Source organism: Lepus europaeus, chromosome 14, assembly GCF_033115175.1.
Source record: "Lepus europaeus isolate LE1 chromosome 14, mLepTim1.pri, whole genome shotgun sequence".
In the NCBI taxonomy this organism is placed as follows: Eukaryota; Metazoa; Chordata; class Mammalia; order Lagomorpha; family Leporidae; genus Lepus; species Lepus europaeus.
In genome coordinates, this window is record NC_084840.1 from 92979042 (window position 1) to 93007041 (window position 28000).

Genomic DNA, 28000 nt, shown 5'->3' on the forward strand with positions numbered 1-28000 from the left:
CCAGGATTACTTAGAAGTAATCAGAAGCAAATTCATGAACTAAAGAAATCAGTACGTGACATAAATGAAAATTTTTCCCATGAGATTAAGATTTTAATTCAAACGAAATATTAGAATTAAGGAATTCAGTAGGGACAAATGAAAATACAGCAGGAAGCCTTAAGAACAGACTCAGTGAGGCAGAATAAGGAATACCCACGTTAGAAGACAAATCTCTGGTATATAAAGATAATTGAAAATGAAGCTTGATGTGAATGGAATGGGAGAGGGAGTGGGAGATGGGAGGGATGCAAGTGGGAGGGAAGTTATGGGAGGGGGGGAAGCCATTGTAATCCATAAACTATACTTTGGAAATTTATATTTACTAAATAAAAGTTAAAAAAAAAAAGATATCTCTGGAAATTTCATAGACCAAAAAAAGAAATTAGAAAACTAAGAAACAGTGTCAGATTTATGGGATACTATCAAATGACCCAACATACAGCTTCTAGGAGTTTCTGAAAGTATGGAAAGAAAGAATGGATTAGAATGCCTTTTCATTGAAATAATTACAGAAAATGTCCCTAATTTGGGGAAAGAAAGGTACATCTAAGTACAGGAAGCACATAGAACTCCTAATACACCTGATCAGAAAAGATCTTACCATGATACATTGGAGTCAAACTCTCCATGATAAAACATAAAGATTCTAGGCCGGCGCCGTGGCTCAACAGGCTAATCCTCCGCCTTGCGGCGCCGGCACACCGGATTCTAGTCCCGGTTGGGGCACCGATCCTGTCCCAGTTGCCCCTCTTCCAGGCCAGCTCTCTGCTGTGGCCAGGGAGTGCAGTGGAGGATGGCCCAAGTGTTTGGGCTCTGCACCCCATGGGAGACCAGGATAAGCACCTGGCTCCTGCCATCGGAACAGCGCGGTGCACCGGCCGCAGCGCGCTACCGCGGCGGCCATTAGAGGGTGAACCAACGGCAAAGGAAGACCTTTCTCTCTGTCTCTCTCTCTCACTGTCCACTCTGCCTGTCAAAAAAAAAAAAAAAAACATAAAGATTCTAAAATGTGCACAAGAGAAATGCCAGTTTACTTTCAGAGGATCTCCAACTAGACTCACAGTGGACTTCTCATCAGAAACTCTACAGGCTAGGAGAGAATGGTGAGATATAGTCCAAGTCTTAAGAAAAAAAAAAAAAGGCTGTCACCCAGAATACTGTACCCTGCAAAGCTCTCATTTATGAATGAAGGTGAAATAAAGACCTTCCATAACAAACAAATTGAAAGAATTTGTCACTACCCATCCAGCCTGATAAAAGATGCTTAAGAATGATTGCTGCACACAGAAACATGTTTATCACTACAAAAGAAAGTGAAGGCATAAAAACTCCCAGTAAAAGTACAAAGGAAATCCTAAGTAAAAAATAGGAATGTTTATGGAAAAACAGCAGGGCCAAGTCGTTACTTATCAATATTAACCTTGAATGTAAATGGCTTCAACCATCCAGTTAAAAGACACAGACTGGCTGAATGGATGAAAAAACAAAACCCATCTATTGGCTGCCTACAAGAAACATGTCTCACCAACAAAGATGCATGCAGACTGAAAATGAAAGGATGGAAAAGATATCCCATGCTAACACAAACCAAAAAAGAACTAGTGTAGCCATCTAATATCAGACAAAATACTTTAACACAAGAACTGTTAAAAGACAAAGGCATTAGGTAATGATTTAGGAATCAATTCAACAGGAATATGTGACTATTATCAATGTATATGCACCTAATTACATGGTAGCTGGTTATTTAAAAGAAATGTTAATGGATCTAAAGGGACATATAGTCTCCAATACAGTAGTAATGGAGGACTTCAGTACCCCACTTTCAGCAGTAGACAGATCAACCAGCCAGAAAATAAGCAAGGAAACAATAGAGTTAATCAGCACCTGGATCCTGGCTTTGGATCAGCACGGCTCCAGCTATTGCAGACTTTTGAGGAGTGAACCAATAGAAGGAAGACCTTTCTGTCTCTCCCTCTGTCTGTAACTCTACCTCTCAAGCGAATAAGTGAAATCTTAAAAAAAAAAAAAAAAAAAAAAACACCAAAATAAGATCAGCAAAATGAAAAGCTGGTTTTTGGGAAAATAAAAAACTGACACACCATTGGCACAGCTAACCAAAAACAGCAGAGAGAAGACCCAAATCATAAAATCAGAAATGAAAAACGAATATGTAGCCAGTACCACGGCTCACTTGGCTAATCCTCTGCCTGCGGCACTGGCACCCCAGGTTCTAGTCCGGGTTGGGGCACCGGATTCTGTCCCAGTTGCTCCTCTTCCAGGCCAGCTCTCTGCTGTGGCCCGGGAGTGCAGTGGAGGATGGCCCAAGTGCTTGGGCCCTGCACCCGCATGGGAGACCAGGAGGAAGCACCTGGCTCCTGGCTTCAGATCGGTGCAGCACGCCGGCAATAGCGGCCATTTTGGGGGGTGAACCAACGGAAGGAAGACCTTTCTCTAACTCTGCCTGTTAAAAAAACAAATGTAATAACAGACACCATAGAAATAAAAAGAATCATCAGAAATTACTACAAAGAGCTGTATGCCAGTAAATTGAGAAACCTAGAATAAATGGATTCCTAAACACATACAACCTAACTAAATTGAGCCATGAAGAAACAGAAAAACTAAACAGACCAATAACCAAGATGGAAACTGCATCAGTGATAAAGACCCTCACAGCAAAAAGAAGCCCAGGACCAGATGCCTTCACTGCTGAATTCTACCAGACAAACTATTCAAAACAATTAGAATTTGGGAGGATTCCCTCTTTCTTCTATGAAGCCAGCATCACCTTAATTCCTAAACCTGAAAAGAATGCAACTGAGAAAGAGAACTACAGACCAGTTTTCCCTAATTAACGTAGACGGAGAAATCCTCAACAAAATACTAGAGAACTGAATCCAGCAACACATCAGAAAGATCATTCACCGAGACCAAGTTGAATTTATCCCTGGTATGCAGGGATGGTTCAGTGTTTACAGATCAATGTGATATATCACATTAAAAACTGAAGAACAAAAGCCATATGATTACCTTAATGGAGCAGAGAAAGCATTTCATAAAATGCAACACCCGGCCGGCGCCGTGCCTTAACAGGCTAATCCTCCGCCTTGCGGCTCTGGCACACCAGGTTCTAGTCCCTGTCGGGGCGCCGGATTCTGTCCCGGTTGCCCCTCTTCCAGGCCAGCTCTCTGCTGTGGCCAGGAGTGCAGTGGAGGATGGCCCAAGTGCTTGGGCCCTGCACCCGCATGGGAGACCAGGAGAAGCACCTGGCTCCTGGCTTCGGATCAGCGCGACGCACTGGCCGCAGCGGCCATTGGAGGGTGAACCAATGGCAAAAAGGAAGACCTTTCTCTGTCTGTCTCTCTCTCACTATCCATCTGCCTGTCAAAAAATAAAATGCAACACCTTTCATGATGAAAACTCTAAGCAAACTGGGTATAGAAGGAACATTCCTCAACACAATCAAGGCAATTTATGACAAACCCAGAGCCAGTGTTCTATTGAATGGAGGAAAGTTGGAAGCATTCCCACTGAGATCTTGAACCAGACAAGGATGCCCACTCTCACAATTGCTATTCAATATAGTCCTGGAAGTTTTAGCCAGAGCCATTAGGCTACAAAAAGAAATCAAAGGGATACAAATTGGGAAGAACGAAGTCAAACTATCCCTATTTGCAGATGATATGATTCTATGTACAGGGATCGAAAAGACTCCTCTAAAAGACTATTGCAACTCAGAAGAGTTTGGTAAAGTAGCAGGATATAAAATCAACACATGAAAATCAATAGCCTTTGTATATACAGACCATGCCATGTCTGAAAAAGAACTTCGAATATCAATCCCATTCACAGTAGTTACAATAAAAAATACCTTGGAATAAATTTAACCAAGGATGTCAAAGATCTCTATGATAATTATAAAACATTAAAGCAAGAAATAGAAGACACAAAATATGGAAAAATCTTCTATGTTCATGGATTAGAAGAATCAATATATCAAAATATCCATACTAGCAAAAGTAATTTACAGATTCAATGTGATGCCAATCAAAATACCGAAGACATTCTTTTCAGATTTAGAAAAAATGCTGAAATTCATATGGAAACACAGGACACACGAATAGCTAAAGCAATCTTAAACAACAAAAACTAAGCTGGAGGCATCACAATACCAGATTTCAAGACATACTGCAGTGCAGTTATAATCAAAACAGCCTGGTACTGGTAGAGAAACATAGGGATAGACCAGTGGAAGAGAATAGAAACACCAGAAGTCAACCCAAGTAACTACAACCAACTTGCAGGCATTTTTCAAAAGAGGAAATCCAAATGGCCAACAGACACATGAGAAAATGTTCAGGATCTCTAGTCCTCAGGGAAATGCAAATCAAGACTACAATGAGGTAGCACACACACCACCACCCCACCCCACCCCCGCATGGTAGAATGGCTTTCATACAGACAGATCAACAATCAACAAATGCTGGCAAAGATGTAGGGAAAACGGTACTCTAATCCACTGTTGGTGGGAATGTAAACTGGTAAAGCCACTGTGGAAGACAGTATGGCGGTATCTCAGAAATCTGAATGTAGACCTACCATATGACCCAGTCATCCCACACCTGGGAATTTACCCAAGGGAAATGAAATCAGCATAGGAAAGAGTTATTCTGCCCCCCATGTTTATTCCAGCTCATTTCACAATAGCTAAGATATGGAATTAGCCCAAATGTCCATTAGCTGAAGACTGAAGAAATTATGGAATATTAGATACAGTTGAAAAAAATCCTATCATTTGCAGCAAAATGGATGGAACTGGAAATCATACTTGTTGAAAAAATCCAGTCCCAAAAGGACAAATACCGTACATTCTCCCTCTGACCTGTGTAACTAATAGAGCATCTAAAAAGTAACATATAAAGGCCGGCGCCATGGCTCAATAGGCTAATCCTCCGCCTACAGCGCCAGCATACTGGGTTCTAGTCCTGGTTGGGGCGCCAGATTCTGTCCTGGTTGCCTCTCTTCCAGGCCAGCTCTCTGCTGTGGCCCAGGAAGGCAGTGGAGGATGGCCCAAGTGCTTGGGCCCTGCACCCGCATGGGAGACCAGGAGAAGCACCTGGCTCCTGCCTTCGGATCAGCAGGGTGCGCCGGTCGCAGCACACTGGCCGCAGCGGCCATTGGAGGGCGAACCAAGGGCAAAGGAAGACCTTTCTCTCTGTCTCTCTCTCTCTCTCTCACAGTCTACTCTGCCTGTCATAAAAAAAAAAAACAAAAACAAAAAAACCTATAGAAGTGAAATTAACAGGTTGAGACGCTATGACTTTTAACAGCTCTTGTCTTGACTGTTGAGGAACAGGGTATTTTTTTTTTTACCATTCAATTTGTTGAACTCTTTACTTAGTAGAGAGTTAATCCTGTGTGTATAAAGTTAATTGAACATATATATTAGTAAAAAAGTAAGAATGAGAATAGGAGAGAGGATGAGGAGGAAGGAGTTTGGGTGCGGGTGGATATGATGGGAAGAACTGCTGTATTCCTAATGTTGTATTTTTGAAAAGCATGAAGTTTGTATTCCTCAAAGTTTCTGGGGAAACATTTTAAGTTTCTTTCAAAGCTGCATTTAAATTACATTTTAGAAATGAATTTTTTTGCATAATACCTATAAGATATGCTTTTAGATACTTTGGCTTAATTTATGAGTGATTTTGGTTTGACTGGGTCTACTCTTAAGGTTACATTGCACCATATTAAGCTGTCTTCCCCTAGTGAATGAAATGCACCCCAACACTTAACCACAGATGGGTGCTCATGATTTAAAGGAACCCAAAATAAACAGTTTTGTGAACCATACAGAAATGTACCACCAAAAGAGATAAATTTGTCTCTAAGTTAAAATTTTTGCCATTTTCTTAAATTAAAAGCCCCTGACTTGCTATTTTACTTAATAGCATTTTTATCTCAATTTTTGTTCAATGCGTCCATTGCTGGGCAGTTACCCAACCACTTTATAGTTAAACAGATATTTGAGTTTCAAACCTGAAGTTCAGTTATGCCGGTCTGTCTTGCCGTCGCCTCAGTGACTGAGGATGAAGACGACAACCACAGGAAGTCCTTAGCAACTGCCATCAGGCATTTCCGCCTCCCCGGAACCCTATGAAGGTACACCGTGTCACTCTGCTGCAGACAGGAGAGGAACCTTCCGATTCAACGGAGTTCTCATTCATAGGCAAAACTCATGAGCCAATTTCAGATACTTGTCTAATGTTTGACAAGTTTTTGAGTGAAAGGAAATTACAAACCAGAGGACTGGCGCTGTGGCACAGCAGGTAAAGCCACCGCCTGTAATGGTGGCATCCCATAGGAGCGCTGGTTCGAGTCCCAGCTGCTGCACTTCCAAATCAGCTCTCTGCTATGGCCTGGGAAAGCAGCGGAATATGGCCCAAGTGCTTGGGCCCCTGCACCCAAGCGGGATACCTGTAAGAAGCTCCTGGCTTCAGAGTGGCCCAGGTCTGGCCATTGAGGCCATTTGGGGAGTGAACCAGAGGATGGACGACTTCTCTTTCTGCCTCTTCCTCTCTGTAACTCTTTCAAATAAGTAAATAAAGAAATTAAAAAAATAAATAAAACATTCATCTGAACAAAACAAAAAATACCTATACTAACTAGTTTTTACTATAAATCACTGTTATTTAAAACATTTTAACCTGGGCACGTTGGCATAGAGTTTTGGTCATGTTTTTATGATCATCTTAGTGCACAGAAAAGTTACACAGCCCATGTTAAATATGAGATCTCAAGCTTGTTTTCTCACTTAACTTCATATTATACTAACGCAGAGAAGAGCAGAACCATGGTTTCTTAGCACTGCAGCTGCATAACTTGAAAGACGACTAAGTAAATCATTGTTTACCACTAAGTTACAAAGTCCCAGCTATTTCTTCATCATTTTAGTTTCATCATTTTTCTGGAAAAATGAGAGTGTCAGGGCCTAAGTGCCATGAAACTACGTACAAAAAAGGAAGTGAATGTTAAATTCTCTGTAAGTTGTGAAGTGTGTTACAAATATGGAATATTGCCAGTAGTTCTTATCAGATCAGGTAATGTATCATTGTCTAAGATGACAGTGATAAAATCTAAATGCAGACATGATGCAAGGGAAGATTTGGAGAAATCGTTTCCCTTAATATTTTTTAAGGAAAGGGGTGTTGACTTTTTAGTATTTCTAGATAAGCTGAGAAACAGTTTATTTTAAATTCTATGTAGTAATTACAAGGTATATATGACTTCCTTGTGGGAACATCGGTTTGCCAAATCATGCTAAACCTACATTAGAAAGCACAAAGCAGAATGCCTTGAAAGAGTTCTTGTTGTTAACCAAATTCTTGGTTACAGAAAGAAGGTGCCTTCTAGAATTGTTAGAACTTTAATCATGTCTGCTCCAAAGACACCATGAGAAATGGAACATCCTGTCACAGTGATAGAAAAAGATGCATTTGTGAATCGGGCACCACGAAGCAACTGACTTTTAAAGACTTTTTTAGCTATGATTCTAGGAAGTAAAACTTTCAAGATAGATAAACAAATGCAGTATTAATACTATCTCCTTTATTTGCAAGCTTCTAATTTCTTGCACTATTTCTACTTGAAGTTGTACCTTAGCATTTTTTTCCTAATTGCAAGGAAAATATACAAAGTAACTGGATTAGTCTGATTTCAATTGTCCTGGTTGTTGAAACAAGTTTGCCCATGTTCATAATATTTAGCATTGATCAACTCACTCACCATTACATGAAGTGTAGCCTTGCCACCTCATGTCCTTGTAGTTATAATAAATTATTACAGACATGTTTTGCTAATTTTTCATTTCACTTTTCACATTACAGTTTAATTCTGGGATGCTCTGTCCTTTGTATCAGAAATAATTACACGGAGCTGGCATTCAGGTCTAGAGGATTAGTAGTGCCACCATCCCATATGGGCACTGGCTCAAGTCCCAGCGGCTCCACTTATGATCGTGCACCTCTGTGGGAGACCCAGAGGAAGCTCCTGGCTTCAACATGTTTCAGCCCCTGCCAGTGTGGCCATCTGGGGAGATCCCTCTCCCTGTCTCTCCCTCCCTCCCTCTCTGTAAGTCTGCCTTTCAAGTAAATAAATCTTTAAAAAATTAGCTTAATTGATTCCTCTATCATATTATAAAACAAATTAAAATTCATTTGAATAGGGTGCCAATTTGAGTCCCGGCTGCTTCTGTTCCAATCTGGCTCCCCAGTAAAGACCTGGAAAAGCAGTGGAAGATGTCCCAAGGGCTGGGCACCTGTACTCTCGTGGGAGACCTGTATGAAGCTGCCAGCTCCAACCTAGCCCAGCCCCAGCTATTGCAGACATTTGAGGAGTGAACCAGTGGATGGAAGATCTCTGACTCTTCCTCTCTCTTAACTTTTTTTTTTTTTAAGATTTATTTTATTTATTTGAAAGAGTTACAGAGAGAGAGGTCTTCCATCTGCTGGTTTACTCCCCAGATGGTTGCAACAGCCAGAGCTGCGCCGATCCAAAGCCCGGAGACAGGAGCTTCTTCTGGGTCTCCCACATGGGTGCGGGGGCCCAAGGACTTGGGCCATCTTGTACTGCTTTCCCAGGCCATAGCAGAGAGCTGGATTGGAAGAGCAGCCGGGACTAGAACCGGCACCCATATGGGATGCCGGCACTTCAAGCCAGGGCTTTACCCCGCTGTACCACAGCACTGGCCCCTCTGTTTAACTCTTTCAAATAAATTGATCTTTTAAAAAAAAACCATGAAAGTAAAAAATAAAATGGACATTGAAAAAATCATTTAATATTTGCCAGTTTTCACTTGTGAACATGGTTAAAACATCCTAACCTACCAACCCGGACAAAACCACAGCCTTTGGCACTCAAGACCATTTTATTAAGCTCTGCCCTTCCCAGAGCAGCCTCTGCCCTGTGTCTTGGGCCTTTTTACCTAGGGAGCTTCCACCTCTTAGCCCATGGCTGAGCCTCAAAGGCAGTTGTCCTCACTGTCATTACTTTTGTAAAGATTTGGGGCACAGAGGCTGGAGGGGGAGGCACCCCCCAAAAATTGGAATGGAGGCAAGTACTTCTACCATGTACTCTTAATTCACGAATTAGGAGAACAAATGACCTCTAATGTGTTTACAAAAAGCATCCTCTATCTAGAGAATTAAGAGTTCTTCACTACTAACTTAAACTATCTTTTATATTGTGTACTTTTTAAATAAAGATTTACTTATTTGAAAGAAGAGTTAGAGATCTTCCATCTACTGGTTCACTCCCCTAAATGGCTGTGTTGGCTAGGACTGGGCTAGGTCAAAGCCAGGAGCTTAGAACTCCATCCAGATCTCCCTCCCATGTCGGTGACAGTCATCTTTGGCTACTTTCCCAGGTGCATCAGCAGGGAGCTGGACCAGCAGTGAAGCAGCCGGGACTTGCCTCAAACCAGCACCCATATGGGATGCTGGCATCATAGCCAGCACCAAAACACAAGTCCCAAAAGGAAATCTTTCAACAAGTGCATTTCATTTTTGTCTAAATAAATTTTATGTGTTGTAAAAGGATTTGTTAGTAATGCATAAAGACATCACATCTGTTGCACACAGGAAGCAAGTATTTAGGAAAATAACTTTTAAGGGAAAAAAGTAAACATTGACATGGTTACTTCCTTAAAGTCATGTTAAAATTTGATTTACATTTTACATAGTACTTATTAATGATAATATGATTCTTCCAGTAAAGGCTTCTGTTATCAAGTTACTGCTTTTGCAAAACCTGCCTAGTAATGCTGTGTCACGTTTTTCATTTTATGAGGCTTGTCCATAACACTAGTTTCATAGAGATGCTATGGCAAACAGTCTCTGCAAACAGGGAAACCTACTAGTCAAGAACAATTTGTCTTTACCCCTGTCCTTTGTAAAGGGATTTGCATTGCACATTATCATTTTCACCACAAAGTATTTATTATGTTCAGCACAGTACTATGTTAGACTCTGTTTTGGGTGGTTAGTGAGAGAATTCACTTTCTACCAAAGATGTATATAAGAACATTTTAGAGAGGGTCACTTACAATATAGGTTAAAATATTTCCATTTCAAGTTTTGTTGATAGTCGTGTTTCAAATATTGGCTGTAACTGCTGAAAAGAAATCCGTTAAAATTAAAGAGTTGATACTGTTTAAGTCTCACCTAGAATTTTCCTTGTTTTTGAGCAGATTTTCTCAGCAGTTGTGTCCATATGAATCAAGAAATATTTAGTCATAATAGAACATAATATTTTGATCTTTTGCCAGTAAAATTTTCATATGTTCTGATAGTACCACTTTTGTACTTATGTACTCTGCTGGAAAATGAACATAAAGTGTATAAAATGTAATTTTCTAAAAATGAAAAATAGAAAGTTCTTTTTAAAATATATATATTAGGGTCCTGTGCTGTGGTACAGCAGGTTAAGCTGCTCTCTGCAGCACCAGCATCCCATATGGGTGCTGGTTCAAGTCCCAGCTGCTCCACTTCTGATCCAGCTCTCTGCTGTGGCCTGGAAAAGCAGCAGTGGATGCCCCAGGTGCTTCGGCCCCTGCACCCATGTGGGAGACCTGAAAGAAGCTCCTGGCTTTGGCCTGGCTCACCCCTGACCATTTTGGCCATTTAGGGAGTGAACCAGCAGGTGGAAGATCTTTCTCTGTTTCTTCTAACTCTGTCTTTCAATAAATAAACTTTTACACAATAAAGTGAAAAACTCATTAAACTTATAAAGAGAAGTTTTGTTAAGAATTACAGAGTAATTCATTATTAAATTTGTTTAACCTTTGCACTAATAAAACACTAATCTTGTCAAATAATGTGTATTCAATAGACCAATACTAAGTGTACTTTATAATGAGATTAAATAGTATCACACATATAGTCTGTATTAAGTAGGAATTTTATGTGATTGTTGTTCCTATTGAAGTAGTCCTCAGTTTAAGTCTTGTCTAGAAAAGCATTATTTAAAGGCCATGTTTTATAAGTGCTATAGAATTCCCATAACATACCTTGTTTAAAAGTTATGAATAATATTTGACTTATTTCAGATGCGGCAGGAGTTGGACAAAAGTATAACTAGAGAACTAGAAAAAGGTATGTTGCCAAAATTTGTGAATTAAATTTAGATTCATTGATTTCTGAAATAAACTATAAATAGGAAAAGGCTTTCATTTCCACTGTTTGGTTAATAGATCCTTTATTAAAATTTTCTTATAAGTAATGAAGTAAGTGAAAACATTCATAATGAAGATACTTATTCCTTACTTACTCCTCGTGTTCCACAGCTTTGAGAAGTCTCAAAGCAGCTCTGTGTGTGTGTGTGTGTGTGTTTTTTTTTTTTCCTGGCTATATACTTTCTTCATTTCTGCCCGAGCACTGAGGCTGTTCTCAGCAGACAGGCAGTCCTCCTGTCTGGTTCATGGTGGTGACAGGAGGCCCCCAAATCACAGACTCCACCAATAATACCTAGAAAGACAGTTACAGCCACACCAGGTGTAACTGTAACTGTCACACCGTGGCAGGTGACATTGTTCATCTGTAATCATTGACCGTGCCACTGGTGCACCTTTGGCCCTGAGGAAAAGTTCCAGATTCCACACCCACATCAGTGTGGTTCTTGTCTCGTTATTCAGCTTTCTCTCCTGCCACATATCCTACTCTGCCCTAGCATTAGCCAAATCGAATGACCTCAAACGCCACAAGGCTTCTCCCTCATCACCAGCTCTTGGCATGTGTTTCTGCTTCCCCCTCTGGCTGGTGGACTTTCTCCCAGCCTCTTGGATATCAACTGATGGATCACCACCAAAAAAAAATCTACACTAGTGATACACAAGTAGGATAACTGTCCCTCTGTGTGGTCCAGCAGTATCCTGGCTTCCCATTCATGGTGTCCGACTGTGGGAAGTGCCAGCTCCTTTGTTTTTTCGGGTTACAGGGTATCACTACTGAGGGCGGGACAGTATCCTCTCCTTGTAATTCCATTGGTTAGCACATGGTTGTTGAATAAATCAAGGAAGAAAATTCGGAGCACTGTATCTAATGCACAGTGATAATTAACTCAGTGCACGTTTATGGGCAAGTTATATTTAATGGTTAATTTTATACTGTAGTCCTAAATACTTTTCCTTCCTCTTAACAGTGATACAGTTCAGCTTTTTAATACTGACATAGAACTCTTGAGATAAACAATAGAATTCTTTCTCTTTCCAGCTGCTGCTGAATTTGAATCCCAGTCCTGTCGAGCTGCTCCTGTAGCACCTACAGCCAGATCTAATCAAACTCAAGATCTACTGCTGAAAGCATCCCAAGAATATGTCCAGATTTTAAAGAAAAATTATATGCTCTGAAGGCTAATAAAAATTTAACTGGACAGTTTACATAGCACTTATGGTTTCCTATTAAACAGATGTGAAAATTTCCATGAAAGGAGAATATTTTTTGTATCATGAAAATGTATGTGGTATTTTAAAGTTTTTCTACAACTAAACTTTGAGCAGGTTTTGCAGATGCAAACCAGTATTAAATCTTAGATACGGGTGTACAAGCCGCAATTGTCATCTAGCACCCAAACTAGCAACTTGTCATTCGTCTTCAGCAGAGTCCATTGATGGCTTGTTTGTATTTTCCAGTTATTATCTCAGACACAGACTTGAAGATTTAGAGATTATTTTTCTATTGGTACTGTGACCACAGTCAGTGTTTGGATGTGTTATACTTGTTATCGTGTCAAACTTCAAAGTACTGATGTGTAGATGTTTCCTTACAGAGAAATACTGTCTGCCTGTGGCCTTCCATCTTTGTCTGCTTATTTATTATTGTTAATGATTGGGGAACAATCTTAGAGAAAAGTCCCAAGTTCTGGGACAAGGAGTTTGCTCCCCTGCACTATTTGAGGGGGGAGGTCGTTGACATGGTGCTGTCAGATGCAATGACTAACGCAGGTGTTTCCCACAAGGGAGACCGTTCCACGGTGGCTACAAGGCAACCTTTATGGTAAAGCAACACTAATGCATTCCATCTTTTCACCTCAGGTTCCTTCATGTAGTTCCCTTTCTAACCAAAGAATCCCACCCACATCCACGGATTGCATTTGGTTGGTGTATTTCTCGGGTTCTTTCAGTTTGAAGTTGTCCCTCAGTCCTTCCTTGACTGTGAATCTCTTGGAAAGTAAAATCCTCAATTAGGTTTCTCTGATGTTTCATGAGTTGAGATCATGCACTTTTTGGTGACAGTGTCACACAACTGATCCTGTGGCCATCCCTGCACACTCTCACGGAACATGCACCTTTGATTTGTCCCATCGCCGGTGATGTTGAGGTCATTCTCTAAAGGTGGTTTCTCACTTTAACTGCAGGGAGTACAGGGGACAGTCCTTTGAGACTCTCTAAATGACTATGTTCTTCATCAGACTTTCAGCATCTTTGACTTGTATCTGTATGGACTCACGGTTGATTGTATTCAGTGGGTTCTAATTCGTTAGTGTCATTTTTAAATTTTTTTAAAATGTTCTGACAACTTCATACATAGAGCAAAATTGTAGTACAGAGAATCCTTGGATGTGTTTTCTTATTTAGAAAATGTCTTAATTTACAGATTTCTAAAGGGTTATTTCAAAATGGAAATCAGCAGACGGAAAGCAAAAGCTATTAGTCTATTTGACATTGAACTAGCACCTGATCCTCTATTAAAGCATTGAGGTTTCTACAGTATTCTTAATTAGTCTAAAAATCTTTTTTAAAACTGCAGCATCTCCTTTTAATAGTTTTTGTTTAATTGGCGACTGTCAGTTTTCTAGCCAGCTCTAGTAAGCTGTTTTCTCGTCCCTAGTTCTGAATCTGTTAAAATTGTTCCAAGTTATGGGATGATTCCATGTGCTAACTCATTTCTTTATTTGCAATCCTTGGGCTAACCAAAGAGACATAGATTTTGTGTTCTGTTGAAGTAATCTATTGCATTCGCTTAATGTCGCTGTTAAGTTCTGATTGATTGTTTAAAAAACAGCTAAGTTTTAAAATTTATGGTCTGTTGAAGTATACACTTATTCTAAAGCATTGAGGTAATTGCTTTGTAACAATGACCAAATCTTAGTCTGTATTATGTCATGATCATTCTTGGCATCCTTGAGAGGTATTCAAAAAAAAAAATCAAAGTTCCAAATTTCTTGGACTTTGATACTTCCAGTTGGACCCTGGAAATATCAAAGGATATATCTCTCATCTTGTAGATACCAACTAATAAGGCTGTTTGGATTGTATTAAAGGTATGGTCAAGATGTCAAGTGGTGCTAAATTTTAAGTTATGGTAATATAAAATGCTATTGACATAAATGTCCAAAAGTTAAAGTCTAATGACCTTTTGTTATCAGACATGATGGTTATCTTACTTAGAAAGGCCCAGGGGCTGGCGCCGTAGCTAGGTTAATCCTCTGCTGCGGCGCTGGCATCCCATATGGGCGCCGATTCTAATCCCTGCTGCTCCTCATCCAATCCATCTCTCTGCTGTGGCCTGGGAAAGCAGTAGAAGATGGCCCAAGTCCTTGGGCTCCTGCACCCACGTGGGAGACCTGGAAGAAGCTCCTGGCTCCTGGCTTCGGATTGGCACAGCTCTGGCCGTTGCGGCCATTTGGGAAGTGAACCAGCAGACGGAAGACCTTTCTGTCTCTCCCTCTCACTGTCTAACTCTGCCTCTCAAGTAAATAAAATCTTAAAAAAAAAAAAAAAAAAAAAAAGGCCCAGAGGTCTAAAAAGGATGTTTTATAAAATGCTACAGGTGCTTTCAAAAATATTTGTGGAGTAAGCAAGTACCTCTTCTTGTTGGATAATGAGCTCACAGTTTTAAAATTGGCTATTTAAAGTCTTATTATCCATAGTTTTGTATCCTCCAAACACTAAAAATGAGAATTGCTGTTCATGAAGTTAAAACATTGTTGGTTCTGTTTAAATGTGTCCTTTTACATTCCAAAGGACTTGTTCCCCTCTCCTCTATTCTGTTCAATACTTTAGGACAGTTTTATAAGCAGATAATATAAGCCAATAAGGTATTACAGGTTCCAACTTAGAAAAACTATACTTATTTCAGATTATTAAGAGCCAAAAGTAATTCTAATTAATGATGGTAATTTTAAAAAATCAGATTTTAAGAAACTATTACTAAAACTGCTTTATTATTCTATCTTGTATGTTATGTATGTACATATTATGTATCTACATGGGAAAATTTATTAAAAGATCTATCTTAATTGGCTTATAAATATCACTCATAAATATAAACTGCTAAACTAATCAAAGATACTTTTTCGGTACAAGTGATGAAGTAAGTCTGTATCAGATGTTTTAAATTTTTGGTAGAAATTAGAAATTTCTAAGTTATTAACATGTTTGTACATGGGTTTGCTGGTCAAACAGGTTAAACTTGTGTTGGGCATTTAAACAATGTTTCCAAATACATGTACTCTTGAATTGAAATTTTCAGAAAGCATTGGAACTTTTGGCAAATGTTTTAATGAGTTGTTATTTAACAGTTAAAATTGTTTGCCAAGTTGTCATTTGATATCGTTATTGTCAGTAAGAGATCTGGAGAGGCTGACATGGTCCCTAATGTTTCTCTATTCTCTTCCAGATGGAAAACTGATTCCATTCTGAAGGACTCTTCAGGATGTACAATTTGGTCTTTAGACCTCATAAAAGGGATGGCTAACATTTTTCTGTAATAGCATAGCCAAAATGATAGCTTAAATTATGATTTCATAGCTAGATTTACTGTGCCACGGGCAAAACTTCACTTTTCAAACCCAATGAAGGGAGAGAGTTTTACTAATGACTTAAAATCTTATAGATAAGGTGGTCATCATTTTGATGTTAAAGTGAAGACATAGCTTTCCTCATGGGCATTGTCTACCTCACAGAAAAACCACTATCAGAGCATGTCTGTGACTATAGATTGCTAGATTAGGCCACCAAAGAGCACCCCCTTGATTTGCATACTCTTAAAGGTTTCCTCTGGTCTGCTTTAACAAAAACCTGGAGGACAAGAAAGTTAGGCAGCAGAAGCAATGTAAATGAGGTGGCAGGCCAATTAATGCCTGTTTTACACATGATCTTCCCTCAGAGAGACCCAACAGGCCTGGCCACTGTCGGTTTTTTATGTGGAAAGCCAGGGCTTCAGCAGAAGGCAGCTTATGAAGAGCCCTGGCAGCTCTGCCAGCCAGGAGTTGGGTCACGGGAAATGGACCTGCCCTGGAATTGAAGGACTCCCAAGGTCGGAGCTATAGGCTTCGTCAGGCCGTCAGCTGGAAACCCCTTCACTCGGCCCAGCTTCCAAAATGACCATTGCTGTCAAGCGGATGGCGAACTAGGCTCAGCAATGTTGCAGGCACAACCAGAAATTCAATCAAAATGTTTTAGAGGTGCCATCTACCTTCTCTACAAGCCAGCTCTCCTTCCAGGCCAGCTAGGTGATGGAAGTCAACAGGGTGCCTTCCCAAAGGAGGTTCACACTCCCTTTGATGTACCCCATGTGAAGAGAGAGAGAGGGCCGGGCCTCAGAACTGGCAAGCCCTTAAAGCCCGCCTGATTATTATCAAACTCCTTTAATTAAAGCCCCTACTTTAGTTTCCTTACTGTCACACTTTTTCCTTCATCTTTAGAGAAGAAAACAGTCTTACATAAAATTAGTGGGGCTGATACTGTGACATAGTGGGCTGGACAGCCGTGTGGTGCCAGCATCCCATGTGGGCGCCTGTTTGTGTCCCAGCTGCCTTTCTGATCCAGCCCCTGCTGATGGCCAGGGAAAGCAGTGGAAGATGGCCCAAGTCTTTGGGCCCCTCTACCTATGTGGGAGACCCAGGAAAAGCTCCTGGCTTCAAATCGGCCCAGGTCTGGCCATTGTGGCCATTTGGGGAATAAACCAGTGATGGAAGACCTTTCTGTCTCTCCCTTTCCCCACCTTTAACTCTACCTCTCAAAAATCTTTAAAAAAAAAAAAATCAGTGGTTTTTTAAAAATTTTGAGAGGCAGAGAGAGAATGGAAGGATGGGGAGACAGAGAGCTCCCATCCACTAGGTTCACTCCCCTAAATACCTGCAATGGCTGGGGTTGGGCAGGGCAGAAGTCAGCAGCCAGAAACTCCATCCAGGTCTCCCACAAGGCAGGAATCTAATTACCTGAACCATCAGCACTCCCTACCAAACTCCACCATTAGCAAAAAACTGGAGTCAGGAGCCAGAGCTGGGTATCAAAACAGGTAGTCAGAAAAGGGTAAGGGGCTGAATCAGCTTTAAGCCAGCAGGCCAAGCTCCTACCCCAAGAAAATTAATCTTCATCTAGGGATAAAATAAGAAAAAAAATCTTCATCTAGGGATAAAATTAGATTTACTGTAGTTGAGATGGAGGAGAAGGTCTAACTGATCACCTTACAAGAGTCTCTAGACCACTGGTGTAAGAAGAGGGGTGGAGAAGGAAGCCATGCAAAGTTAAAATCAGTTAAAACCTAAATTTGAATACCAGCTCTTTCACTTCCTGGTTGTGAAATTTACACAAGCTTTAACTCACCAAAATTCTGTGTTGTTTATATAAGATGAGGAAGGGATAAAACTAGAACCTATTGTAACATTGTTTGACACAGAAAAAGTACTAGAAAACTAACCAAATCTACGTAGTAAATAGTAAAGTTCTCATACAGTTAAGTGGATGAACATAACAGAATAGAGAACTCATGCTTACACTTAGTAACTCACCACAATGGCACAGTCGATAAGATCACTTCATTTACTATTAAAAACTCAGAATAGATCCCAACCACACATCATAGGGAGAAATAAATTCCAGGTCCACTAAAAGCAAGTGCAAATAAATGGCATATTTATACTTGAAGTACTATATAATGATGAGAATGAATAAACTATGAACTGTATGCAATATAGAAAAACTGTAGGAATTATAAGGTTGAATTTAAAAACTAAGCCATGCTAAACCACACACAGCATTAATTCACTTTAATAATCCTAAACACAAGAAAAAGTATGCAATAATTGTTTAGGAATACACAAATGTGATTTAAAAAATTTTAAGGGTAGCATGAACTTCTGTTGCAGTGTTAAAACACTGCCTGGGACACACACATCCCATATTGGAGTATCTGGATTAATGTCCTGCCTCAGCTTCCAGCTAACATGCATCTAGAAGCAGTAGTGATAACACAAGTACTTGAGTATCTGCCTTCCACGGAATATGTCCTGGGCTCCCAGCCATCTGAGGAGTGAACAAGCAGACTAAAGATTTCTCTCTCTAGCTTTCAAATAGGGTTTTAAAAAGTGTGAATTTTAAGTAAGGGAAAAGTAATCAACATGCCCTTCAAGGCATAGACACACACACAAGTAAAAGAAACAGAATCCATCATTTTCTAGTGCTTAGTTTCGGTGGTAGATTTACAGATGTTTGTTTTATTGTTATATATCTAATCACATGTTACATCTACTTTTAAATTTGTTAAGGATAGGAGACTGGATTAAGATGGTCATGTGGGGATGGAGCTTACTGCTTCAGTTTAGAAGATAGTCTCAGGGAGGAGTGGGGGAGGAAACAGCCCAGGAAACTCCATGCAAATTAGAGACATTGGGGACCTATGTGGAAGGTGTGGACATGCACTACTCAGGACCCCAGCAGCCAAGAGCCTCCACACCAGCTTTGACAGTGAGGTGAGACCAGTCTGCAGCAGCCCAATCCCAAGGGAATCCAGCTTAGAGCCCTGTGGGGGACAGTGTACCTGCCAAACAAGGGTGGGGCAGGGGAAGAGGAGGCAGGTTTCTCTCTCCTGGATCACTCTACAATGGCATCCTGTAATGAGAGCAGGTGCCATCTTGGACATACATAACAGCTGCACCAGCTCCTGTCTGCATCCAGCAACTGGCCAAGTGAAGATGCCTAAGTCTGGTGGGGAGAACTGTCAGGAGGCTGGGTGCTCATGACTGTGGGAGGCTTGTGTGCCAGGACTGTGACAACACTGAGGCTGCGTGGGAGGACTTGGTGTGGCTGGGACTTTGGGCAGTCACTGTGGGAGGCTCCACATGCTCAGGGCTCCCTGGTTCCCTGGTGAGGGATATTGCTGGGGAATCTGTGCTTACACCAAGGACTGCACAGATCCTTTGTGTTGTCCTTGTGGCAGCGTAGATGAATATTATAACCACTGGGGCTAGCGCCCAGGCACTGATCTCCTTGGAGGAGAGGAGAGCTGAGTCTATAAAAACAGAGCAGAACAAACCTCTCTGACTAAAAAAGATTTACCACACCCAACCAGGGTGTCACCTTAGACACTCCCTTCAAACTGGAGCACTAAACAAAGAACCCTGGTCACACCACCATATGCCTCCAGGTATTCACTGAAAAAGTAAACATTCCACTAATCCACAGAGGCATAGTCCAAAGATAAAAGAGGCCTGGGCGGGAGGGGAGGGGGGCAAAAAGTAACTCCCAAAATCCCAATAAATGTACCAATCCAAGAAATAAAATCAGGAACACAATATAATGCCACAAAAAGAACACAACACTTCAGTACTAGAATGTGAAGATGATGAGATTTAACAAATGCCAGAAATGGAATTCAAAATATTGATCATAGGATTACTTCAAAGTAATCAGCAACAAATTCACAAGCTAATGAAATCCATACATGACAGGAAAGAAAATTTCACGAAATCGAGACCTTAAAGAGAAAGCTAAATAAAATCTTGGAAATGAAGAATTCAATAGGATAAAAACACAGTGGAGAGCCTTAACAACAGAATTGGTGAAGCAGAAGAGAGAATAACCGACTTAGAAGACAAAGCACGGGAATTTATAGAGTCAGCCCTACAAGAAGAAATTAGAAAACTAAATCTACAGCATACTATCAAACGACCCAACATACAGGTTCTAGGAGTTTCTGAAGATGTGAAAATAGAGACAGGATAAGAAGGCCTTTTTAGTGAAATAACAACAGAAAACTTCCTTAATTTGAAGAAAGAAAGGGACATCCAAGTACAGGAAGTACATAGAACTCCTAATAGAAAGGACCAGAAAAGATCTTAACCACGACACATTGTAATCAAACTCTCCACAGTAAAACGTAAAGAAAAGATTCTAAAATGTGCATGAGGGAAATGCCAGATTACTTTCATAGGATCTCCAATTAGAATCACAGCAGACTTCTCAAAGTCAATACTTATCAATAGTCACCTTGAATGTAAATGGCCTCAACTCTCCAGTTAAAAGACACTGACTAGCTGCATGGATTGAAAAATAAAACCCATCTATTTGCTGCCTACAGGAAACATATCTCAACAAAGATACAGTCTGAAAGTCAAAGGATGGAAAAAGATATTCCAAGTTAATAGAAACCAAAAAAGAGCTGGTGTAGCCATCCTAAAATCAGACAAATAGACTTTAACACAAAACCTGCTAAAAGAGACAAAGAACGGCACTATGTACTGATTAAGGGATCTACTTAACAGGAAAATGTGACTATTATAAGTGCATATGCACCTAATTACAGGGCAGCTAGCTGTTTTAAAGACATGTTAATGGATCTTAAGATAGAAATATACTGATTTTGTGTTCTCTTTCCTTTCAGGAAATTAATTATTTCAGGAAAATAATACATATACTTCAAGATCTTCCAAATAATGAAAAATCCATTCCTATAATCAAAAATAGAAAGGCAGAGAGGAAAGAAGCATGACTTGGCAACAATATTTAGCATGTCTTCTGCTATATCATTTAGAAGGCCTATCTCAACTACCACAGCCACTACAGGGAGGACAAAAATAGGGTTTAAACCTAACAATCTTGTATATAAATAAATAAAAACACAATAAACATTTGCTGAAAAAATAACTACAGAATTAAAACCGAAATCCTTTTGCCCTGAGTGGAAATGAGAGAGGGGAATAAAAAGGGCATGAGAAGTGTAAAGGCATCCTGAGACGGGCTACACAGAGGAAGCCTTCAGCCAAGAAAGAGACAATCTCTGTCTGTCACTGCTCATTTGGACCAGACTCTGAAAATGGCTCTAAGCCCAAAATTCTGTGTTACAGAGCTTTGTTCAATAAGCTTGAAACAAGGTCCCAATCATTTCCTAGTTAACTTCATTCAGAATGACCTATATATACACACTGTAGAATATGTCTATTTAGAGAAAGTGAGCTGAAAATCAGACTCTTGATGGAAAAAACAGAAAACACTTGGGTCAGGATTATTCTAAAGTACTTTATCCCAGGAAAAACTGGAACTTTCATTTAACACGTTGACCCACACGTAATTAATGTTTTTCTGTCTCCTTCCTACCTATTTAAGAATTTAAGACAAACTACAGAACACCCTACACAGAAGAAGGATAAGGGACAAGAACTCCCATCAAATCCCTGAAAAACAGAAAGGAAATGGAGGCAAGGTAGCTAACTAAGCAGAAGAGAAGAAACCAGAACCTAAAACACCTGCACATGTGGCCTAAGAGTGAACACACTGCACACCATATCAGAGACTACAGGTTCAAGTCTCTCAATCCCAGCTTCCTGCTGGTGTGGGTCCTGGGAGGTGATAGGTGAGCACTCAAATGGTTGAGTGCCCACCTCCCATGTAGGAGACTTGGGCTGGGTTCTCAGCTCCTGGCTTTAGCTTGGCCCAGACTGGCCATTATAAGCATTTGGAGAATGAAGCAGAGAACCTTTCTTTCTCTCTCTAATGCTTGAATAAAAGTTTTAAAAATAAAGATTAAAAAAACCACCTGTATACAAGGTGATTTATTTTGAGAAAAAAAAAAAAACCCTCAAGTTTCAGAATTTGAAAGACCTAGGCTCTACATGATACAAAAAAAAAAAAAGACCAGAATCAAAACCACAATGAGATATCATTTCACAATTACTAAGATGACAATAAAAAAGATAAAATACTGATTTGTAAGGATGTAGAAAAACTGCAACCCTCATAACACTACTGGTAGGAATGTCACATAAAGAAGTCTCCCAAAGATAAAAAGCTAGGAAGGAAAATACTAAAACATTAATCAAAAGAAAAAAACCGGGGCCAGCTCTGTGGCTTAGCAGGTAAAGCCACCCCCTGCTGTGCTGGCATCCCATATGGGCACTGGTTCAAGTCCCAGCTGCTCCACCTCTGATCCAGCTCTCAGCTATGGCCTGGGAAAGCAGTAGAGGATGGCCCAGGTCCTTGGGCCCCTGCACCCACATGGGAGACACGCAAGAAGCTCCTGGCTCCTGGCTCCGGATGGCCACAGCTCTGGCCATTGCAGCCAATTGGGGAGTGAACCAGCAGATGGAAGACTTCTCTCTCTCTCTGCCTCTCCTTTTCTAACTCTCTCCAAAAAATAATTTTAAAAAATGCTTTAAAAAAGTAAAAATCCTGGCTGGTGCCGTGGCTCAATAGGCTAATCCTCTGCCTGCAGCGCCGGCACACTAGGTTCTAGTCCCGGTTGGGGCGCCAGATTCTGTTCCGGTTGCCCCTCTTCCAGGCCAGCTCTCTGCTGTGGCCCGGGAGTGCAGTGGAGGATGGCCCAAGTGCTTGGGCCCTGCACCTGCATGGGAGACTAGAAAAAGCACCTGGCTCCTGGCTCCGTATCAGCGTGGTGAGCCGGCCGCAGCAGCCATTGGAGGGTGAACCAACAGTAAAGGAAGACCTTTCTCTCTCTCTCTCTGTCCACTCTGCCTGTCAAAAAAATAAAAGTAAAAATCCTAATGTCTGAGTATCTAGAAAAAACAGAAAATAGAGCAGAAAACCAATCAGCAAAGAAAGAACTTTACACCCCAGAAACACAGCAGCCTATCTCCAGATGCAAAAGACCTTCCCAAGTGCTGGGACCACTTCATTTTAAAAGACCAATACCAAGTTATGTCCCTGTGAAATTTCAGAAGACAGATTATTCCCTAAGTTTCCAGAGATAAAAAGACAAGTTACATACAAAAAATCTGGAATTAGGGACAAAACAGACAACTCAATGGCCGTCCTGGGAACTAGGAGAAATGCATTACTAGTAAGAGAAAAAACATTTCAGGTTAAAAGTAAGGACAGTACAGAATAGTAATAAAAAAACAGATTCTAAAACCAGACTGGACTGGATCAAATAATGCCATTTAAAGGCTGTATACTCCTGAACAAGTCACACAAGCCTTGTGCATCAGTTTGTTCATCTGTAAAAAGGGATTGTTGTGGGGCTGGCACCTGTGGCCTAGTGAGTGAAGCCCCTGTCTGCAGTGGCTGCATACCATATGGATGCTGGCTGGAGGCCTGCTGCTCCAATTCCAATCCAGCTCCTGCTAATGGGCCTGGGAAAGCAGTGGAAGGTGGCCCAAGTGCTTGGGCCTCTGCACCTGCATGGCAGACTTTGGATAGACATTGTGGCCATTTAGGGAGTGAACCAGCGGATGGAAGACCTCTTTGTCTCTCCCTGTCTCACAAATCTTCAAGAAAAAAAGGAGGGGGTAAAATAAATAAAAATTAAAGATTTTAAAAAGGGGGCGGGGGATCGTAGTGAGGATACATAAACACATGGTCACATGTGTAAGAAGCCTGGGAGACCGTATTTACTGTATGTAAGTGCTCTAGAGAGCAAGACCAGGGGGCCTTCTAGAATTTGGCTTTCCACTGTAATTCTTTAGGTCGCTCTGATTGGATTTTAACTGCATTCACCTAAGTGGGGTCTTCAGAAACTTCATGGACAAAGTATACTGAAGAAAACTCTGCAACGATTTCAAAGCTTTCGCATCCAACTGATTTTTAATTGAATGTTCCCACAAACCTTCTGAAGTGCCAATGCATTATCAAAGGGCGGGAGGGAAGCAGTTGTGAAGCTAAGCCCAGCGGTGAGAGCTGGTGAGAGCTGGCACGGAATAACCGCATGCCTCTCTCAGATGAGTCAGGCAGCACAGGAGGAACCAATGTCACCGCAGTAGAGAAAGGAGGCAGGGCATGGTGAGAGGGTCCTGTCTGGCTGAGCAGCAGGGACACAGCCTAAGACAGGACAAGTGAGGCAGACTGACAGAGTGACAGTTTTAACCACAGTTAACCGATACATCTAGTCAAAGATCAGATTCACCTCAATCTTCACTCAGGTTAAATTGAAAGTTTTTTAAATTAAAAAATAATGGGGGGGTGGGGGAAGCTGGAGCTGTGGTGTAGCGGGAAAGCCAGCGCCTGCAGTGTCTGCACCCCATATGGGTGCCTGCTTGAGTCCCGGCTGCTCCACTTCCAATCCAGCTCTCTGCTATGGACTAAGCAAGCAGTGGAAGATGGCCCAAGTCCTTGGGGCCGTACACTTGCATGGGAGACCCGGAAGAAGCTCCTGGCTTTGGACTGGTGCGGTTCCGGCTGCTGAGAACATTTGGGGAGTGAACCAGTGAACCTCTCTCTCTCTGCCTCTGCCTAACTCTGCCTTTCAAGTAAAATAAATATCTTTTAAAAAAAAATCCTACACTTTAAAAAAATAAGAAGAACACAAAGTCCACCAACTTTACATCTAACTGACCTCAGAAACAACACTTTAGTAATATTAAAAGCCAACTGGGGCAATGTGGCACATTAGATAACCTGAAGTTAACCCCCTATAGACTACATAAAAATGTTGTGGCAGCATCTTTAGAAAATGGTTAAATGCTAAAAAGAAGAAAGAAAACCCAAGGAGAGCAGAAAGACGAGAGGACTAACACTTAGAAAACACCAATAAGGACACAGCTACCCTAGGGGCTGGCTGCTCACTAACAAAGGGGTCACACGGGGACAAAGCAGAACGCTCCCATGCTTACTGAAGGAACTTAATGGCTGCAGGGACTGAACGATTTGATCAGATTAAGTGTACTGAGATTGGCTAGCTATCTGGGATTATCGTGGTGGGCCAACAAAATGAAAAGGATCCTCATACGGGAAATAGAGTGGCAAGACACATATTGTGTCACTTCAGGGTGACACAATATGAAAAACACTCAAGCGGCCACTGCTGACATAATGACAGAGGAAGGGGCCATGAGCCAAAAAACACAGAAGGCCGCTGGAAGCTGAAAAAAAGGCAAGGGAACAGATTCTCCCCTAGAACATCCAGAAGGAAGGAACACAGTCCCACCCACATAGTAATTTTAGCCCAGTGAAATCCATGTCAGACTTCTCATCTCCAGAACTTTTCAGAGCTGTGTGCAGCACACAGGCAGCAGGGGAGGCAAGTAGCCTACCTAGTGTCGCATGTTCCAGAAGCTGTCAGGTTCAAACATAGTGGACAGTCCTGGAATGACGGTGTCCCTCCAACACCTGACAGAACAGGCTTCTGAGAGCATCGCCAGACACTTAGCTCACTGATGGTACACTCCCTTAGGCTGCACAGAGATCTCAGAGATGAGACCGCAATCCAAATGTACAAATCCCAGAGGAAATGGTTCACCACAAGCAAAAGTGGGCATACACACAGAATCCAAAAGAAGGTAAGGAAGGAGAATAAAGAAACAGATGACACTAGCAAAAAACACTAATTAAAGGTGATTCATTTGAATTTGTCAATAACCACATTAAATGCAAATGCAGTAAATGCCTCCTGAAAAGAAATACCAGTGTATTTTTTAAAAATTCAGTTATACATTATAAGAGATAAATCTTAAAAACCAGGGGCCAGTGCTGTGGCTCACTTTGTTAATCCTCCGCCTGCAGTGCTGGCATCCCATATGGGTGCCAGGTTCTAGTCCTGGTTGTTGTTCTTCCAGTTCAGCTCTCTGCTGTAGCCTGGGAGGGCAGTGGAGGACAGCCCAAGTGCTTGGGCCACTGCATTTGCATGGGAGACTGGGAGGAAGCACCTGGCTCCTGGCTTCGGATTGGCGCAGCACCAGCCATGGCAGCCATTTAGGAAGGGAACCAACGGAAGGAAGACCTTTCTCTCTCTCTCTCTCACTGTCTATAACTCTACCTGTCAAATAAAAAAAAAAAATCCTAAAAACCAGAAAAAAGTTGCAAAATGGAAATAAGCCAGTACTCCATTTATTAGTATGTTATATATTTTTTAAAGATTTATTTCTTTACTTGAAGTCAGAGTTACAGAGAGAGCGAGAGAGAGTGTCTTCCATCCACTGGTTCACTCCCCAGATGGCTGCAATGGGGGTGGAACTGCACCGATCTGAAGCCAGGAGCCAGGAGCTTCCTCTGGGTCCACCCACATGGGTGCAGGGGCCCAAGGATGTGGGCCATCTTCTACTGCTTTCCCAGGCCATAACAGAGAGCTGGATGGGAAGTGGAGCAGCCGGGACTCAAACTGCTGCCCATATGTGATGCTGGCACTACAGGCAGAGAGGCTTTATCCACTACACCACAGGGCCGGCCCCTACTATGTTATATATTAATGACAACATAAGCCATAATGAAAAAAGTCCTACAGGCACAGGGCTTTTTATTCCACAATGACGCTATATTTTGTTTTTTAAATAATTTAAATGAATACTTAATGAAGTCTTTATGACTTACACTTTTTATAACTTAAGGTATACAAACTTCATGCATTTCATATATACAAATTTAAGAACATAGTGATTCTTCCCACCCAATCCTCCCTCCTGCCTGCACTCCCACCCTTATTTCTCCTCCATCTCCTATTCCCGCTAATAATTTTTTTAGAAAACTTATTTAATAAATATGGATTTTGGAAGTACAACTTTTGGATTACAGTGGTTTTTCCCACCATAACCACCCTCCCATCCGCAACAATCCCATCTGCCACTCCCTTTCCCATCCCTAAGATTTATTTTCAATTATTTGTTTTTAAGATTTTATTTATTTACTTGAGAGGTAGAGTTACAGACAGTGAGGCAGAGACAGAGACAAAGGTCTTCCCTCCATTGGTTCACTCCCCAAATGGCCACAACAGCCAGAGCTGCGCCAATCTTAAGCCAAGAGCCAGGTGCTTCCTCCTGGTCTCCCACATGGGTGCAGAGGCCCAAAGACTTGGGCCATCCTCCACTGCTATCCCAGGCCATAGCAGAGAGCTGGATTGGAAGAGGAGCAGCGAGGACTAGAAGCAGTGCCCACATGGGATGCCAGCACTGTAGGTGGAGAATTAACCTACTGTGCCATGGCGCTGGCCCCCTCAATTATCTTTATATACTGAAGATCAACTGTGTATATACTGAGCAAGGATTTCAACACTTTGCACCCACAAAAGACACACAAAGTATAAAGTACTGTTTAAATACTAGTTTTAGCATTAAATTCTCATAGTACAACTCATTAAGGACAGAAGTCCTACATGGGAATAAGTGCACAGTGACTCCCATTGTAGATTTAACAACTGGCATTTTTATGACGTCAGTAATCACCTGAGGCTCTTGTCATGAGCTACCAAGGCTATGGAAGCCTCTTGAGTTTACAAACTCCAACTTTATTTAGACAAGGCCATAATCAAAGTGGAAGTTCTCTCCTCCCTTCAGAGAAAGTTACCATCTCCTTTGATGGTATGTTCTTTCCGCTGGGATCTCACTCACAGAGATCTTTCATTTAGGTCATTTTTTGCCACAGTGTCTTGGCTTTCCATGCTTGAAATGCTCTCATGGCCAATTTTAGCCAGATCCAAATGCCTTAAGGGCTGATTCTGAGGCCAGAATGCTATTTAGGGCATTTGCCGTTCTGTGAGTCTGCTGTGAATCCTGCTCCCCATGTTGGATTGTTCTCTCCTTTTTAATTCTATCTATCATTATTAGCAGATACTGGTCTTATTTATGTGATTCCTTTAATACTTAATCCTATCTTTATGATAAATTATGAACTTAAACTGATCACTTTAACTAGTAAGATGGCATTGGTACCTGCCAACCTAATGGGATTTGGAGTCCCATGGCACATTTCTAGCTTTACCATTAGGGGTAATGACTTACACTTTGGCCTTCAAAAAGAACA

At 41.3% G+C, this 28000-nt stretch overlaps 1 protein-coding gene across 2 annotated transcripts in view; it reads left to right on the forward strand.

Annotated features, from left to right (window-relative positions):
* Nucleotides 1-15320, forward strand: part of ANKRD26 (ankyrin repeat domain containing 26) — a 111982-nt gene extending 96662 nt beyond the window's left edge. Inside the window, exons 33-34 of one of the 2 annotated variants that reach the window (XM_062211142.1) lie at nucleotides 11147-11192; nucleotides 12309-15320. In XM_062211142.1, the coding sequence (XP_062067126.1) occupies nucleotides 11147-11192; nucleotides 12309-12445 (183 nt within the window). In that variant the 3' untranslated portion in view covers nucleotides 12446-15320. The remainder of the gene's footprint in view (nucleotides 1-11146; nucleotides 11193-12308) is intronic. The other variant, XM_062211141.1, reaches the window with a different exon arrangement.
* Nucleotides 15321-28000: the final 12680 nt, after the last annotated feature.